This window comes from Halichoerus grypus, chromosome 5 (genome assembly GCF_964656455.1).
Source record: "Halichoerus grypus chromosome 5, mHalGry1.hap1.1, whole genome shotgun sequence".
Lineage (NCBI taxonomy): Eukaryota > Metazoa > Chordata > Mammalia > Carnivora > Phocidae > Halichoerus > Halichoerus grypus.
In genome coordinates this window covers 166,366,037-166,385,106 of record NC_135716.1, presented here as the reverse complement: position 1 = coordinate 166,385,106, position 19,070 = coordinate 166,366,037, and the positions used below count along the sequence as shown (strand labels likewise).

The 19,070-nt window shown below is 41.6% G+C and overlaps 1 protein-coding gene across 17 annotated transcripts in view; it reads left to right on the top strand.

Annotated features, from left to right (window-relative positions):
• The window catches only part of PHACTR4 (phosphatase and actin regulator 4), a 102,614-nt gene extending 83,569 nt beyond the window's left edge, over nt 1-19,045 (top strand). For 16 of the 17 annotated variants that reach the window (XM_078073560.1, XM_078073555.1, XM_078073565.1 and 13 more), the window contains 7 exons: nt 1,226-1,820; nt 3,166-3,353; nt 4,616-4,769; nt 9,413-9,468; nt 10,631-10,692; nt 12,862-12,999; nt 16,832-19,045. In XM_078073560.1, the coding sequence (XP_077929686.1) occupies nt 1,226-1,820; nt 3,166-3,353; nt 4,616-4,769; nt 9,413-9,468; nt 10,631-10,692; nt 12,862-12,999; nt 16,832-16,978 (1,340 nt within the window). In that variant the 3' untranslated portion in view covers nt 16,979-19,045. Of the gene's footprint in view, nt 1-1,225; nt 1,821-3,165; nt 3,354-4,615; nt 4,770-9,412; nt 9,469-10,630; nt 10,693-12,861; nt 13,000-13,619; nt 13,697-16,831 lie in introns of all 17 variants that reach the window. The other variant, XM_036102432.2, reaches the window with a different exon arrangement.
• Nucleotides 19,046-19,070: the final 25 nt, after the last annotated feature.

Here is a 19,070-nt window from a genome sequence, read left to right as displayed (position 1 = left end):
TCAGCAGGAGGCCTGCTTCTTCCTCTCCCACTCCCCTTGCTTGTGTTCCCTCTCTCGCTGTCTCTGTCAAATAAATAAGTAAAATCTTTAAAATATATATATATATATATATGGGAGCCATTTGAAAACAAGTGGTGTAACCAAAATTAGGGCTTTGAGTAGAGAGATAGAGGTTGGTGATCAAGAGACCTACTATTTATTTTGCAAGATTAGCCCCTGCATGATGTGGTGATCTACTTCTTAAAGGCCATTTGGAGCCCTCCAGAGCAACTTTGCTGAATCAAAACCTGAGTCATTTTGGGCTTGGGGGGATCACATAGGGATATATACTGGCGTGATATAGGGTGGGGGCCTCTCATCTAATAAGTATGTGTTGGGGATCCACCATGTGCCAAGCACTGTGCCCACTTCTATGGATATACTGATGGAGACAAGTTGCTCTGTCACCAAGGACCCCGTAGTGTAGTCGGGAGTGGTGATGGGGGTTTGGGTATTAAGGATAAGAAGTATGGACACTCATAAAAATCACAAAGACAGTGGGATCTAGAGGATGGAGTCTAATAATGAGACCTGGGACTAGCCCAGCCCTTGCCTATATGTAGTATGATCTTGGGCAGGTTATCTGACTTCTGTGGCCTCAATTTTTCCTTCTATAAATTGGTAAAGATAACCTCCTCTATAAGGAGAATCCAAAGTCAAGGATAGCAAAGCACTTTGATTTCCTCAAAGGCCTTTGCATTTGCTATAAAAATTCAGGATGTCATTATTGATAATTTTATAATGCAGAGCTGGGATATCTAGATGTCATTATTTATCAAGTTATGGTAACAATGCCTGATAGTATTTGGGTTTTTTTACTGCTACCTACATGGTTAAAATTTTTAATGGAATTCTGTTAGACAAAAGAACTTATTATCCACATTTTTTATCTCATCATATTAACTTTATCCACCTCAAGTCATAAAAAGTCATGTATTAGAGCAAATAAGTAAGAAATTTCTCATCAGGGTATTAAGGTAGTGGTCTTCCTATATGTCTGTACATTTATTAGGCCTTCTAGATACTTAAATATAAATTTTGTTTTAACAGGAGATACCTAGGTTGTGGCAAAGCCATGAAATGGTATAATTTGCCTGAAAGCTGAGAGTAAGCTCAGTTCTAATCTAGGCCCTGGGCGAGCATTGTGAAGCCATCTTAAACTGAGTTGTTGTTCTCTCTTTTCCAGCCGAACTGTCCCAAGCAATAAACAGCGGTACATTATCAAAACCATCCCCCCCCTTACCACCTAAGAGAGGCATTCCATCAACCTTAGTACCCGCCTCGGAGTCTGCCGCTGCCACCACCACAAAAGCACCGAGTGATCAGAGAGAAAGGAACACATGCTCTGTGGGCTCTGAACCACTGTTGATGATCCCACCTCCCTCTCCATCCCCCCCACTGCCTACTCATATACCTCCCGAACCCCCGCGGTCCCCTCCATTCCTTGCTAAGACTTTTCAAGTTGTGCCAGAAAATGAGGTCCCACCTTCCTTAAACCTGTGCCAGGAGGTATCCCAGCAGGAAGATCAGAAAAAGGAAGTACCCAAGAGGATGTTGGACCACAGCTTTGGGGAGCCGCATGTGCCCTGTAGGCTGCCTCCACTCCCACTGCATATCCGAATCCAGCAGGCCCTGACCAGCCCACTTCCCGTGACTCCTCCCTTGGAGGGCTCTCACAGAGCTCATTCCTTGCTTTTTGAGTACAGTGACAACTTTTCTGAGGACAGCAGCACCCTGGGTCGGACCAGGTCACTTCCTGTCACTATTGAAATGCTGAAAGTGTGAGTGCCTTTAAAGCTTGCCTTTTGTTTCCTCTTCTGTATTCTAGGTAGCCTTTCTTGGAAAAAATTATTGATAAAAAGAAAATGTGATTAAATTTAAAGTAAGAATACACAACAAATAAAGACATGTTCTAGAAGTTGGACTTTATTTACCCTCCTGATTTTTATAACACTGTTTCCATAGCAGTCACAAGCCTTTGTACTTGATAATTAAAACTACTCTATTTTTTGTATATGATACAAGGGAGTCGGTGTAACATGGTGCTTAAGAGCATTAACCTTGGAGTAAGATAACTCTGGGTTCAAATCCCAGCTCTACCTCTTACTTCCTAGCTTGCAGTAGTGTATGTTACTTAACCTTCCTGCGCTTGAGTTGTCGGATCCATAAACAGGAATGATACCTACCTCATAGGCTCGTGAGGATGAAATTAGACAAATCTGAAAGCATGGTGCCTGGCACGTAAATGCGGTAGAGAGGGACAGAGAGCAGTCTAGAGAAAAAGAAGGGAGCTCTGAAAGATAAGTCAGTGTTCCAGCCTCATAAACTGGAACTGGCCAGCTTGTTCTCACCCTCATCTGTCCCGAACACCTTGCCTTTTTAAAATTCTAACAAATTGTGACTGAAGGTTAACACTTTTTGGCAAGTTGGAGATTTGCCAGAGATTTGCAAGTTGGAGAATTGTTATAGAGTTGTTGCCACATACTGCTTAGTTGCTTGGCCATGATCTTTGTACTTGCCGGTATAATTTTTTTTACATCCTGGAAAGAGACAGTTTAGGAGTTCCAGATGGACTTAAGTCACAGTTTTATACCTCCAGAGTGGAAAGGGGGGAAGAATGTCATCTCTCTTTGCTTCTTGGATTAGATTATCATTTTGTCCTACCCCGTTGTTAAACCAAGGGAAATAAGTGGGCTAAATATCTTTATTACATATCTTCCATAAGCCAGGCACAGTGTTAGATGCTGTGTGGTCTTCTCATTTAATCAGCCCAAAACAACTTGCATCTCACATGTAGATCATCAGGGGCCTGTGTGCCAAACACTAGTACATTCTAGAATTTATCTATTTTATTCTCACAACAAGCCTAGCAGGTAGGTATCATTCACATTTACAGAAAAGTTAAATAACTTATAAGCTAGTGAGTAAGTTGTAGAGCTAGGATTTGAGTCCAGAGCCTTTTAGATTAATAGCTGCTAAAAAGTTTCTTAGCAAGATGCTTAAAGTTAAGGGAAGGGATAAATTATTTCACTCGTGGAATTTTCCATAGTTATTTAGTACTTTGCCTTGCAAATGAGTTACCCGTTATGTTTCTGAAAGGAAAATATAATTATGTTAATTTGTTAGTCCAGACGATGAAGAAGAAGAGGAACAAAGCCACCCATCTGCATTCATTGAAGATGCGGCATCTACCTCAGTTGTTCCTAAACTACCACAGTGTCTGCAGGAGGAAGAGGAAGAGAAGGAGAGTGACTCTGATTCAGAAGGTCCCATTCAATACCGAGATGAAGAGGATGAAGATGAGAGCCATCATAGTAAGAAAGGGAAAAGCAAAGGAGAAAATTATTTTATCGATAAAGCGACTTCCTGGTGTTAACAAGTGTAAGATAAATGGGAACAGTCACCCTCTCCCATCGAGTCATCTGGCTAACTGATACTGGAAGCCATTGTGATAGAGCCTTGTCCCTGCTATTCCCATTGTTCTGACGAGCCGGTGAGAGCAAGCCAAGTAGATTGAGTCATGCAGGGTTTTGTTTTCTTTTTAAGATTTATTTATTTTAGAGAGAGCATGCAGGGAGAGGGAGAGAATCTCAAGCAGACTTTTTCTGAGTGCAGAGCCTGATGCAGGGCTCAATCCCACAACCCTGAGATCATGACCTGAACCGAAATCAAGAGTTGGACACTTAACCAACTGAGCCACCCAGGCACCCAGAGTCATGCAGGTTTTTATCTCTTTGTGATCAAAGAATTATTCACCTTGATGGTATTAAAGAATTTGGAGTAGAAGAAAGTTGATATTGGGGCTGTGTTAAAAAGATATAGGGATGCTCTCCTTTAGTCTCATGAACTTACTGTGTCCATGGGGCAAAGAAAAAAAACCATGTTTATGTACACAGATCTGCAGATAATGGGATCCTGATTCCTACAAGTGGGAAGGCAGCTTTAAGAATAGGAATCTTGGGGCGCCTGGGTGGCTCAGTTGGTTAAGCGTCTGCCTTCGGCTCAGGTCATGATCCCAGGGTCCTGGGATCAAGCCCCATGTAGGGCTCCGTGCTCAGCGGGGAGCCTGCTTCTCCCTCTGCTGCTCCCCCTGCTTGTGCTCTCCTCTCCTCTCTGTCTCTCAAATAATAAATAAAATCTTTAAAAAAAAGAATAGGAATCTTGGGGCTCCTGTCTGGTTCAGTTGGTAAAGCATGTGACTCTTGATCTCAGGGTCATGAGTTCAAGCCCCACATTGGGCATAGAGCCTATTGAAAAAAAAAAAAAAATGTAGGAATCTTAACGAAATGTATTAGTGCAAAGGCCTTTATGTTGTCATTCAGAAGGCTGTCCCATGTTTAGATTCCCTCTCCTCTAGCAACTCTTACTTAGAAGAAATGTAGAGGAATATAGAAGGGAGAAGATATCTTTGGGCCAGCTGAGTCCATCTGACTTAATTAGATTTTTAGACGTCTTCTGCTTTACCCCCCACCTCTCCGTTAGCTGGGAGATGCGATACTGTTTGTTCAGACTCCTGCCTAATTCCGGGTGAGGTTGAGCCTTAGCGTCTACTTTTTTTTCTTTCCCTTACACAAAGGTGCTCTGGCCAACAAAGTGAAGAGGAAGGACACACTGGCAATGAAGTTGAACCACAGACCCAGTGAACCAGAGTTGAACATGAATTCTTGGCCTCGGAAAAGCAAAGAGGAATGGAATGAAATACGGCACCAGATTGGGAACACACTGATCCGGTAAGCCTTGGCTTAGAAAAGACTGATTTGATTTTATTTTGCCATTAGGTGTGTTAGAGACTTACTTTGTGGTGGAGCATTCACTTTTATCTTTTTTCTTTTTTAATTTTTAGAAACCACATAATTTTTAAAAATACACATTCTACACAGTTGGGTATCCTCTAGGAATTTGGAAATTAAGGAACCAAATGACTCTTGGAGCTTTAAACCATGAGATAGACATATTTCACAGCTTTACCCCACAAGATAGACATAAATATGGCTTTTATTTTATTTGATTTTTTTAAAGATTTTATTTATTTATTTATTTGAGAGAGAGACAGAGCATGAGCGGGGGAGAGGGGCAGAGATAGAGGGACAATCGGACTCCCCGCTGAGCAGAAAGCCTGACTCAGAGCTCCATCCCAGGAACCCAAGATCATGACCTGAGCTAAAGGCAGATGCTTAACCAACTGAGCCACCCAGGTGCCTCTAAATAGTGCTTTTAAAAAGTTTCTAAAGAGGCTGGCTGAGTCAGTGGAGCCTGTGACTCTTGATCTGGGAGTGGTGAGTTCAAGCCCCACATTGGGCATAGAGTTTACTTTAAAAAAAATTTTTTTTAAGTTTCTAGAGAATTCACATGCTTCCCAGGACAGCAAGACTCCTCTGTCATTTATCCAGTTGCTCAACTACGAGGTGCCAACCCAATTAAAGATCACACCCATATTTTCCATTGTATCTATTTCACATGTCCCACGTAACTGCCTTCTTTCAAAGTGTTAGTATATTTTTCTTTCCTCTGTTTTTTTTTTAAAGATTTTATTTATTTATTTGACAGAGAGAAACACAGCGAGAGAGGGAACACAAGCAGGGGGAGTAGGAGAGGGAGAAGCAGGCTTCCCGCGACTGAGCCACCCAGGCGCCCCAAAGTGTTAGTATATTTTTCAAGTCAGCTGAAAACAAAAGCATAGAGAAGCTGAATGCAGGCCAGCTTCCTACACATGTCATCTACATAGAGTCCAGGTATATAGATGGGTGTTTGAACCACTCAGATGTTTCTTTTGGTAGAGTGAGGAAAAGGAAGTGGAACTCTTGGCATATTCTTAACAAAATAATTAACTTAGGATGTCCATTAATTAAGACATATTCTCCTTTGCTGCCTCAGACACCTGTCTTTACTGTTGGCCAGGATAGCAATCTTTTTTTTTTTTTTAAGATTTTATTTATTTATTTTTGACAGAGAGAGACACAGCAAGAGAGGGAACACAAGCAGGGAGGGTGGGAGAGGAAGAAGCAGGCTCCCCGCTAAGCAGGGAGCCCGACGCGGGGCTCGATCCCAGGACCCAGGGATCATGACCTGAGCCGAAGGCAGATGCTTAACGACTGAGCCACCCAGGCGCCCCCAGGATAGCAATCTTAATGAAGAACTGTGGCCCTCTGAGTGTCAGCCAGAGAGCATCAAGGATAGAAATTAGTTAAGAATGGGAATCTTTGGTAGTAGATTTATTTTTCTTTCACTGCAGAGCTAGTTGCTCATCTTTGAGTGTTGTTTCATGAGTCATAGTCTTCTTAGAAGAATTTGTTGGACACCAGCAATGAACAGTCTGAAATTGGAACCTAAAAATACAACAGATTAACATTTACAATAGCAATTAACAGTAGCCTCAGACATCTTTAAATATTTAGATAAATCTGACAAAAGATTGTGTAAGACCTGTACACTGCAAAGTATAAAATAATGCTTAAGAAAGTAGAGTTAAATAAATAAAGAGAAATACCATAGTCATGGGTCAGAAGTGTCAAGTATTAAGATATCAATACATGCAATTCCAATCAAACTACCCCCCCAGAAGGCTTTTTTTAATTGGCAAGCTGATTTTAAAATTCTTATGGAAATACAAAGTACACTAGAATAACCAAAGCAACTAAGGAAAAGAAACAGAGTTGGAGGACTAACAATTTGATTGAAGACGTATTAGAAAGCTAAAGTAACCCTAATCAGTATGGTGTTGACATAAAGATAAACAGAACAGGAAAGAGAGTCCAGAAATATACCCACCCATATATGTACAGCCCATTTTTGACAAAGGTACAAAGATAATTTCATGGTCTTTTCAACAAACGGTGCTGGCACAAAAATTACTTCAATTCATACCTTGCATCACATGCAAAAAATTAATTCAAAATGAATCCTAGGTTTAAATATGAGAGCCAAAACTACAAGACTTCTAGAAGAATATGAGTTGGACAAAGATTTCTCAGATATCTCAAAAGCATGATTCTTAAGAGGAAAACATTGATAAATTGCACTTCAGAAAAAATTAAACATTTTTGGGGTGCCTGGGTGGCTCAGTCGGTTAAGCATCTGCCTTCGGCTTAGGTCCTGATCCTGGGGGTCCTGGCATCGAGTCCCGCATTGGGCTCCCTGCTCAGTGGGGAGCCTGTTCCTCCCTCTCCCTCTGCCTCTCCCTGCTCTTATGCTCTCTCTCTCTCTCACTTGCTCACTCTCTGTCTCTCAAATAAATAAAATCTTTAAAAAAATTTTTTAACTATTTTTGTTCTTTGAAAGACACTGAAGAGAATGTAAAAACAAGCCACAAACTGGGAGAAAGTATTTGCGAACCATGTATCCGATCAAGGTCTTATATCTAGAATATATGAAGAACTCTCCAAACTTAATAAGAAAACAACAACCCACTTTTTATATAGTGGGGAGCAGAAGATTTCAAAGAAGATATATAGATGGCAAATAAGCATATGGAAAGATGCTCACCATCATTAGTCATTAGGGAAATGCAAATTAAAACCCCAGTGAGATGCCACTACAGACTCACTGGGCTGGCTGAAAAGGTACACTTTAAAAGACAAGAGTTGCGGGCACCTGGGTGGCTCAGTTGGTTAAGCATCTGCCTTCGGCTCATGTCATGATCCTGGAGTCCCTGGATCGAGTCCCGCATTGGGCTCCCTGCTCAGCGGGGAGTCAGCTTCTCCCTCTGACCCTCCCCCCTCTCATGCTCTATCTCATTCTCTCTCTCAAATAAATAAATAAAATCTTTAAAAATAAATAAATAAATAAAAGACAAGAGTTGCTAAGGATGAGGAGCAGCTGGATTCTCATACACTGGTGGAAGGAATGTAAAATAGTAGAACTACTTTGGAAAATACTTTGTAAGTTTCCTTAAAAAAAATCAAAACATAGGATCCAGCCAACACAAATATCCATCAAAGGGCAAATGGATGGGAGGGCGGCTGGGTGACTCAGTTGGTGGAACATTCGACTCTTGATCTCAGGGTCATGAGTTCAAGCCCCATATTGGGCATAGAGGCTACTTTATATATATATATTTAATTATATATTTTAAAAAAAAAGGACGAGGGAAATTTGGACACAGAGATTCAAACATACATGCAAGGAGAATGCTATGTGAGTATGGAGGCAGAGGTTGGAGTGGTGCATCTATACACCAAAGAATGCCAAGGTCTGCTGGCAGCCCCACCAGAAATTAGGAGACAGGCATAGGACAGATCTCCTTTAGAGGCTTCAGGAGGAACCAACTTGCCCACACCTTGATTTTGGACTTCTGGCCTCCAGAACTGTGAGAGAATAAATTTTTGTGGTTTTAAGCCACCCAATTTATGGTAATTTGTTATGGCAGCCCTAGGAAACCAGTACAAGGTTGATGGGTATGTTCATTATAATTGTGGTGACGGCTTCCCGGGTATATACACATATAAAAACATCAAATCATGCAGTTTATTTATGTCATTTATACATTACTGGACTGTGGGATTTTGTTTTGTTTTGTTTTGTTTTAATGAACATTTAAAAAGGAAGGTCTTATTCAGAGGGACCAAAAAAAGCTTTGAAATACATAAAGAATGTTGTAAATTGTATATAAAATGGGGCTGGAAGTTCTCTAGGCAGGCAGCTGAAGAGTTACTAGCATGCAGTTCAAATACTGCCTGAAGTGTAAATCAAAGGTAACAAGTGAAAAACTGTCTGATTCCAGAGATGACAAGTTATCGTTGGTGAGTAACATCTCAGAACTATGGATTAGATGAGAAACTTCATCAGTATTTCAGAGAGAACTGAAGTTAAAATCATAGAATTACAGAATATCATTTCAAAAGAGACAATTTTAAATTCCAGTGGTTGCTAAATAACTGGTTTGAAACTCAAAAGAAAGACATCAGAGTCATGTGGGAAGGATTGTAAAAATACATATATGAAAATCTCAGTCCTCATGCCTGGTTTTCTGAATCAGAATTTCTATAATATGCCTTGAAATTCTGTGCTCCTTCAGCAAATCTGTTTGGGAGCTAACAGTCCAGTCCAAACCTTCATTTTACAGATGAGTACACTCAGGATCTAACTGAGCTTTTTTGTGGTGACAGGGCTCATTAATATCAGAGCTAGAACTGGAATTTTGGCCTCCTGTTTGCATGTACAATTCCATTTTATGTTGTAGTATCTGTATTAACACTTTAAACATGAGAATTGTTTCATAAACAATCAGAGAAACAAATGAAATACCAAAACAGTTTGAAAACCTCTTGCTTTCTTGCTAATGTAGGGGCTAATATAAACTGAGACCAAAACAAATCTTTATAAGCAGGATTGGGAGGTTTAACATGGACAATACCCTTATTTATTTCCTTTTTAGACGGCTGAGTCAAAGACCGACACCCGAAGAACTAGAACAGCGAAATATACTACAACGTGAGTCCAGCTCTGGGAATAAAGTTGTATAGAGTTTCTCAGACTTTATATTTCTGACTTTAATATACATGCTAGAGAAGAGAAGCATTTTCTACAAGGGCCAAGGAGTGGGTGTTCCAGCCCAGGAAGGACCACTCATACCCTTTCCCCTGAAGGAACAGAGTTCCCCCGAGCTTCCTTTACAAGATATCGTTGTGGTATTGCTTAGTGTCCTGGGAACCGCCAGAAAATTCTGTTCTGATGTTCTCACAGTATCATGAGACTGCCCTGGCCATGTGGGAGGATTTCACAGCATGTGGTAGATGCTGCTCAACTTTCTCTGTCTTCGGGGAAGGTAGTGGCTGTGCATTTGGAGGGGACCTTCCTGTTCCTAGTGGACTTTGAGGGCTGGGGCCCAAAGCAAGGCCCAGATGCCTTTTCCATCTCTGAAGACTTTCATACATCTGAAGTCATGAAACAGCAACATGTATTTCATTTTCTTTCTGTGTTCATAATTAACTTCCTAAAATAGCATTGTGATCTAATACACATTTGATTCCGTTTTCCAGACTCTAGGGTGAAATTTGCCCCTAAAAGCCTCCACACTGAGAGGATTAGGCTTCATAGAGTCACTTGTGGGCACACTCAGTCTGACCAGTCCATCCCCTATTCTCTCATCACCGTGTGGATACATACAGTTTAGTCACTAAGTGAATTTTAAACTTGGGAACCTTTATAGACATATCACACGAAACTTAGTGTGATCTCCATTCTTCATTCTTGGTGGTTACTCTTGAGCAGGAATCTGCAGAGTTTTTCTAAGGGACACACAGTAAATATGTTTAGCTTTGCAGGCCAAAAGCAAAAGGAAGCTATTATGTAGGTACTTACCAAGCCATTCAATATATAATCATTTAAAAATGTAAAGACCATTCTTAGCTCATGGGCAGTAAAAACATAGCCAGCTGGCTGGATTTGGTACCATAGTGTTGCTGACCCTTGCTTTTAAGTATTCAACTATTACCAGTTAACCAGAAAATTGTCTTGATTAGCCATCCCCAAAGTTAGTATTTTATTCTGACTTGGAGCCTATAAGAAATATCTGCCCTGTAACTGCTGAAAACTTTGATATGCAAATTCCTGTTTTGAAGTAATATTCTTTGTCTTGGACTATTGACTGTAGCGAAAAATGAAGCTGATCGGCAAGCAGAAAAACGAGAGATTAAACGTCGGCTCACTAGAAAGGTACGTAGCTCAAGTGTTTGGTTTCAGTCTGTCTACTAATTATATATCTTGTGTTTGAATGATCTGTTTGGTTAGAAAGAAATGAATTTGGGGCACCTGGGTGGCTCAATCAGTTAAACTTCTGCCTTCAGCTCAGGTCATGATCCCAGAGTACTGGGATCAAGCCCAGAATCAGGCTCCCTGCTCAGCGGGAAGTCTGCTTCTCCCTCTCCCTCTGCCCTCCCCCTCACTCATTCTTTCTCTCTCTCTCTCTCTCTCTCTCTCTCTCTCAAATAAATAAAATGGTTTTGGGGCACCTGGGTGGCTCAGTCGTTAAGCATCTGCCTTCGGCTCAGGTCATGATCCCAGGATCCTGGGATTGAGCCCCGCATCAGGCTCCCTGCTCAGCGGGAAGCCTGCTTCTCCCTCTCCCGCTCCCCCTGCTTGTGTTCCCTCTCTCGCTGTGTGTGTCTCTCTTTCTGTCAAATAAATAAATAAATAATTAAAAAAAAAAAAGAAAATGTTTTTTAAAAAATAAAAAGAAATGAATTTGGGAAAATAGAATCCATGATGCAGATACTGAAAACAACACAGCATTATCAAGAGCATGTTTTTTTTTTTCATTTTTACTATTTAAAGAACGCCTGGCACAAGAAGGTGCCCCATTAATGTTTGCATAAATTCTGACCTTTTATTTGGTAAACCTAGGATTTTGATGTAGACTCTAAAACCTGTTGAAATATAGAGACGGTAATAGGGGGAGTGTATATCATTCAGTTTTGCCTGGCAAACTGGTGGTTTTCTAATCAGAAGGAACTGAACTGACCCTTAGTGATACCTGGAAAGTATGAAGAACACCAACGGGATTTTGTTCTTGGTCCCAGATCAAATGGGGTAGAATCTTTTCTGTACCAGACCTATGTTAGCTTTTAAGCTCGGGGATTAATCCCTTTTTCCTTTCCTTCCCACCCTAATAGTTTATAATTGCCTCTGATCGATTCTGATTTGGCCTGAATTCTGTAGATATTTCCTAAAACTTGTAAGAATCCCCAGAAAAGCCAAGGAACTAGACATTTTCTTCCTTATTTTCCACTTTTTCCCTTCTCCAGGAACAGAAGAATCATTCTTTTTTTTTTTTTTAAGATTTTTATTTATTTATTTGACAGAGAGAGACACAGCGAGAGAGGGAACACAAGCAGGGGGAGTGGGAGAGGGAGAAGCAGGCTTCCCGCTGAGCAGGGAGCCCAATGAGGGGCTCGATCCCAGGACCCTGGGATCATGACCTGAGCCGAAGGCAGACGCTTAACCGACTGAGCCACCCAGACGCCCCAGAAGAATCATTCTTGATAGAGAGTAGCTAGATGCCACAGCTGGACTTGATGCCTTCAGACTGAGTAGGTTACCTGATTGTGCAACCTTAAATCATAAAAATTCATTACCGAATCTAGGCATTATTCATATTAAAAGGAAATTTACCCTTTACATTTACCCACTAGATACTGCTTTCATATTAAATGTTCTTTTGGGGTGCGTGGGTGGCTCAGTCAGTTAAGCATCTGCCTTTGGCTCCGGTCATGATCTCAGGGTTCTGGGATTGAGCCCCATGTCAGGGCTCTCTGTTCAGCGGGGAGCCTATTTCTCCCACTCCCCCCATTTGTGCTCTCTCTCTTGCTATCTCTCTCTCTCTCTCAAATAAAATATTAAAAAAATAAAAAATAAAAAATAAATGCACTCACTTTCTAATGTATTATATATGAGTTTACAGTCCTAACCCTTTGGCTACCCACAGTGTGGTCCATGGACCAGCAGCACTGGCATCACCTGGGAGCTTGCAAGAGATGCAGAATCTCAGGCCCCACTTCAGACCTGCTTAATCCGAATCTGCATTTTAACCAGGTCCCCAGACAATCTGTATGCATATTAAAGTTTGAGAAGTACCCGTTATACTGGTTATACTGGTTTATAGCTGTGGCTCTCAGTCTTAGCTGTGCATTCAGGAGCTTTAAAAACAAAACAAAACCTCCCAATACCCAGAATCTCTGGGAATGGACCCAGGAATCGGTAGTGTCTAAAGGCCCCCAGGTAATTCTAATGTGCCGCTGAGCTGAAGCTCTGGGTTAGAGGCAATTTGAATGCATCCTTGATGCCTAATTCGTGGCATAGTGAATTAAGAGGCTCCATTTCTTTCAGCTCAGTCAAAGGCCGACCGTGGCTGAACTACTTGCCAGGAAGATCCTGAGGTTTAATGAATATGTGGAAGTAACAGATGCTCAAGATTATGACCGACGAGCCGACAAACCTTGGACCAAACTGACCCCTGCTGACAAGGTAGGTGGCTGTTTGTTTGTCTTTCTCTCTATTTGAAGAATGTAAGACACTAAGTAGAAGGGGAAACCATAAAGTTTTTACTTTTGATACAATGTTAAATTTCTAATCAAGATACGAAAATGCCAAGATGTACGAACCAAAACTTTATAGCAACGACTCCACAGCCACCATGACCACCACAACCAAGAGAAAAGAAAATCCTTTGCTATATCACAGAGTCCACAAATCTGGAAGGAAATTAAAACATATTTTAACAGTGGTTAGGTTTGGTTGGAGAGAGTTTGGGTGGTATATTTTAGTAATTACCTGTATTTCACTTTTATAACAGGAAAAGCATTTTTACGTGCTATGGAAACTATAAAAGCTGCAATATCTCTTTTAATCTCTGTGAATGTTTTGGTTTAAGGGGGGATATTCGGTTTATTAGATGAATGGTGTCGGGGAAGGCGACGTGTGTATCAGGCTCAGTGTGCAGACCTGGCTTCTTTCCTTGCTCTGGCTTGCCCTCTGTGGGTTGCCGTGGCTCACGAAGTTAAGCACAATAGAGAACAGATGGCAAATGACACAGCTATACTATGGCAGACAGAAGATGCTGAAACATTTTTGTTTCTACTCCACAGGCTGCCATAAGAAAAGAATTAAATGAATTTAAAAGCTCAGAGATGGAGGTTCATGAAGAGAGCAAACATTTTACACGGTAAGACCCAGAAGACCCAAATACCGTGAGCTGAGTAGAGCTCCACCACAACACAGGCATACCAGAGTTGTTCCAATGGGAAGGACTCCAGCGACATCATTAAAAGGACACAGCATGCTGACTGCAAGACTACATTAAGAAAAAGGGATGAGGACCAATAGGCAGTAGGAAATGCCTATACTGAGTGTAGTATTTTATGTATATTATTTAATCCTTGCAATAAACCTGGAGGCTTTGTTAATATCCCCATTTTGTTGATGAAGAAACAGGCCAGGTGCACCTGGCTGGCTCAGTCGGTGGAGCACGAGACTCTTGATCTGGGGGGTTGTAAATTGAAGCCCCACATTGGGTGTAGAGCTTACTTTAAAAAAAAAAAGAAAAGAAAAAAAGAAATGAAACAGGCCCAGAAGGTTTCATTAAGTTGCAGAACCAGGACTGGAGAAAAGAATGACTGACTGAAAGCCCCTGGGTGCTCTTGTCCTGCACCTCACTGTCCCAGGGTATGTATGAGGAAATTGTTGTTGAGGTAGACAAGACCTCAGCCTCTTTGACTTCAGTTATTTCTAGCACTGCTGATCTTCCAATTTAGTGTATAAATTTCATTTTAGTTAGCTGTCTTCATGAAACAAACCAAGAAGTATTTTGATGTGGAATTATTGTTGTAATTAAGGACCCACCCAATACCTAAAGAATCAGCTGGCTACAAATGGAATTTGTGGAAGTGTGTAGGTGACTCTCAGAACATTTATAAAAAGCCAGAGGTGCCTGGCTGGCTCAGTTGGAAGAGCATGCAACTCTTGATCTCGGGGTTGTGAGTTCAAGCCCCACGTTGGATGTAGAAATTACTAAAAATAAACTTTAAAAAAGAGGCTAAATGAGGGAAGATACAATGACAATTACAGTTTGCTAATAAAAAGCAAAGTTGGAAAATAAAATATTGTTAAACATTTTTCCATCACGATACAGGCAAATGGTGCTTTTATTTTTTTTTTTTAAGATTTATTTATTCATTTTAGAGAGCATGCGTGAGCAGGGGGAGGGACAGAGGGGGAGAGAGAGAATCTCAAGCAGATTCCGCACAAATCACGGACCCTGACACGGGGCTCAATCCCATGACCCTGAGACCATGACCTGAGCTGAAACCAAGAGTTGGATGCTCAACCGACTAAGCCACCCAGGTGCCCTGGTTCTTTCAATTACAGAATTTTTTTGTACTGAACTCTGATAGGAGTAGAGAAGGCAAATTTTTTGAACAGCAATAACACTATCCGGGGCATTATAATACGAACTCAAATAACAAGCCATACTTGACAGCAAGGAGGCTGTGGTCTAATCTAGAAAAAGACCTGTATACCACTCAATATAGTGCAGTCAGTATGATAAATGCCTCAGTCATTCTGAATCTTGAATCTGCCAGGTCTCGTATCCCAACTCCACTATTTCCTGGCTATGTCAGTATTAGCCATTCTCATTGTTATTATAATAGTAATAAAGTACTACAGTGAGCAACATTAAAGGAAAGAGTCATAGAGAAGGTGATGCTTAGACCGGATCTTAAAGCACGTGAAAGAATTTATTTGGACAAGGAAGGAAGGAACCAGCATTACCAAGCAGCATTCTAAGCAGAAGGGCTGGCATTAACAAGGCTGTGGAAGGTGAGAAAGTGTGCATTGTCTCTGGGTGACAGAAAATGTAGCTGGAGCAGGGGACATATGGGAGCAGTGAGGTGAAGAGGAGACTGGCACGCTGGGTTACGGTCACACTCTGAAGAGCTTTGCCTGTTATTCTAGGACACAGGAACCACTGGAGTTGAGTGTTTCAGATGGAACTCTGGTGGAACTATGGAAGGTGACATGGAAAGCTGAAGAAACTAGCTAGCAGCAAGGAAACCAGTTAGGAAGTAACTAAGATAGTCACAGTGAGCATATTGGTAGCTCAAACCAGGGAAGTGATCATGACAATGCAAGAGAGAGGTTTGAACAACATTTCAAGCATAGGGGGTGCCTGGGTGGCTCAGTCGGTTAAGTGTCTGATTCAGCTCAGGTTGTGATCTCGGGGTCCTGGGATTGAGCCCCGCATCAGGCCTCCACACTCAGCAGGAAGTCTGTTTCTCCCTCTTCCTCTGCATCTCCCCCTGCTCGTGCGTGCTCTCTCAGATAAGATCTTTAAAAACAAACAAAAAAAAACACATTTCAAGCATAGACTCAAGATTGGGTTATCTCTTGATTCCAGGGATGAATTAAAGGAAGTAGTCAAGTGACTCTTAAGATTTCGAACTTGTGATTTTTGAGGTTTATGAAGTCGATGAGGAGTTGAGGTCAACACTTTAGGACATTTATTCAGCAAATATTTATTGAGTACCAACTACCTGGTAGATAGCAGTTCTAGGTGCTTGGAATATAGCCTGGAACAAGATAAAGTCCCCGTCCTCAATGAGCTTTTCTTCTTTTTTTTTTTTAAGATTTTATTTATTTATTTGACAGAGAGAGCACAAGCAAGGGGAGCGGCAAGCAGAGGGAGAGAGAGAAGCGGGCTCCCTGCTGAGCAGGGAGCCCAATGTGGGACTCGATCCCAGAACCCTGGGACCATGACCTGAGCCAAAGGCAGTCGCTTAACCAACTGAGCCACCCAGGTGCCCAATGAGCTTTTATTCTAAAAGGGGAAGGCAGACAGTAAACAAACTGGAAAATACACTATGTATGTTGAGCTTGACAAACCTGTGACACATTGAGGTGGATGGAGAAGCATAGAAGACAGTTGGATATTCAGGCTATATGAGTCCAGGGAGAAAGCAAAGCCTCAAGTAGAAAATTATGAGAAAAGATAGTGGTTCTTAAGGGGAAAATTTATTTAAAGGATGGACAGAGGAAAATGAACCAGGAAAGCATTCTGAGGAAAAGCAATTAAAGAAGAAGGAAAACAGGGCGCCTGGCTGGCTCGGTCGTTAGAGCATCTGATCTCGAGGTTGTGAGTTCAAGCCCCACACTGGGTGTGGAGATTACTTTTAAAAAAGAAGAAGAAAAGTCAGGTAGAATTAGAGTAGCAGAGAGGCAATTTTGAAAAATGAGAGTGTAATAGCAGCAAAATAATCTACAGTATTCGATAACTCGGCCCTTTTTGCTCATCTTGTTTTAGCTACCATCGTCCATGATGCTGAAGTCTGAGAGAGGAACTAAACAACTCCCCAACACAGGGCTGCTTGGCTGCTTCAGTCTCCAGAGTGATGTGAAAGGAATTTCTGCACTTCCCAGCACAGCCAGGATTGAGTCCTCTGGGATGTAGTTCTGGGGCGAACAGCACTTCTATGAATGTAGCATTTCACTGGAATGGGTGGTCATGTGCTGCTCTGGACAAAACTGAACACTTTTTCAGTGCTCTTGAACCTTGTAATATTGCAGCATACTTGAGGGGTCTTCCTCACCAGCCACCCTCGCCCCAAGATGACTGCTTGCGCTGGGGCACAGTTTGCACCATTAGCCTTACCTGCTCGGTCCTGGTTCTGAGATCCCCTTGTGTAGGCACCAAATTCCAGCTGTCAAGTCCAGCTGGTGGTGGGAAGAACCTTCTGGAGGCCCCCAGCCCTCTGGCAAAGGGGCCCCCACGTCCAGGGCACGCCTCCACACCACACTGGCACGTCAGCTGAAAGCACCGCACTATGCCTCTCATAACACAGCAGTATAGTCCTCTTCAGGCAGTCCAGCCTCAGAGAAGCTCAGGATCTGACATGGTCCAACTTTTTGGCACAAGTCATCCTGATTTTTATTTTTAAAATTAAAAAAAAAAAAATCTTGAAGAAGTGCTGGAAACTTACATTTTTCCTATCTGTTAAACAATCTGAGCTGCAACTAGATGCCAAGTTCGGAAAATGAGAAAGCATATATGTTTTCTATATACAAAACCAAAACCAAAAAAGGCCTTTATTGTTAATGCCAACTTGTCAGAAAACTCACTCATGGCTTAAATTTTATAAGCTATTGTACTTTCGTCATACCAAATGATATTCTAAATCATTCTGACCAATAGATGTAGCCTCGTCCATAAAAAAGAGTTTTGAAAGACTGTGGGAGCAGCTGTCCTCCTTGGGCCCCCATGTTTCCAGCCAGAATCACTGTAAGGTCTTGAAACATGGGGTGCTGGACCGGAAGGGGTCTCTGGAGGAGGAAGTAGGAGGGACACAATCATGACCCGCTCCTCCTCCCTTCTCCTCAGTGCTGTTGGCCCTCTCCTGCCAGGCTCTCCCACTTCCCTCCTGCTGACCCTACCCTCTCTGGCAGCTTCCACCTCACACACCCCTCCTCTGCCAAGCAGTCGCCAGTGTCGTCGGTGCTCGGGCCTTGGCTCAGCCCCCACCTCTTTGTATTTGTAATATATATTAATATGATTTCCTAAAACAGAAAATTCATTTGCTTTGAGTTTTTATTTTGAAAACCATACAGCCTCACCGTTTCCTTCTAATACCTGTCCATATTAAGTGGAAGAAAAAAAATAGTTCCTATTTAACTGATGAATGTGGCTTTTTTTCCCCTTAATGTTCAGAAAATTGTGGCTGTTTCATAGATTTCTTCTGCAGTCCCTGTTTTGCTGCAGCTGTTCATAGCTGTTCCTCGTTTTCTGCTTTTATGTCCCTATAATAATTACTGAAAAATCAGAACATCCGGTCAAAACAAAGGAGGTGAGGTGACCATAAAAGGTAGTATTTTCTCTTTGTATGGGGAATAGGGAAGTATTCGGATTTTTCAGTTACTGTCAAATGCTTTGTGGGTTTGGAGCTATCGTGGGGCCACAGCTCCTTGAAGCTTATTACATTTGGTGTGACTGCAGGGAAAGTGACAGTTCTACACAGTTGTTAGAGGTCTGTATTTAAGGTGGCCACACACATGACTTCTGTTAGTTCGGAGATTGTTTGGCTTATACCAGAATTCTCTGTGACTTGAAGTGACTTTTTCAAACCCTTCTTCCGCTGCCTGGCTTTCCCTTAATGTGCCAAGTTTGAAACACGATTTGATTTCCTGAGCTACTTGTCTGCTTTCTATGTGCCGCTAAGGACTCTAGTTCATCTTTCATCTCATCATGTTCTTTTGAAACAAGATGCTTTGGGGGTCAAGTCTTTTCAGGTGTTTTTTATATATACATATATATATATATAATGGATTTTGTGTTCCCTTTTTGTGTAAGTAACAATTCACAATCATAATGTAAAGAAGAAATAAAAATCGGATGTATTGTACTTCAAGATGCTTCCCTGATGTACAGAATCTCCTTGTAAAGTAAATAATTGCATTGTATATCAGTCTTCCTATCAATATTAATTATAAAGTATTTTAGAATTAAAAAAAAAGCCAAACTATACTATTCTGGTATGCAGTGCTTATTT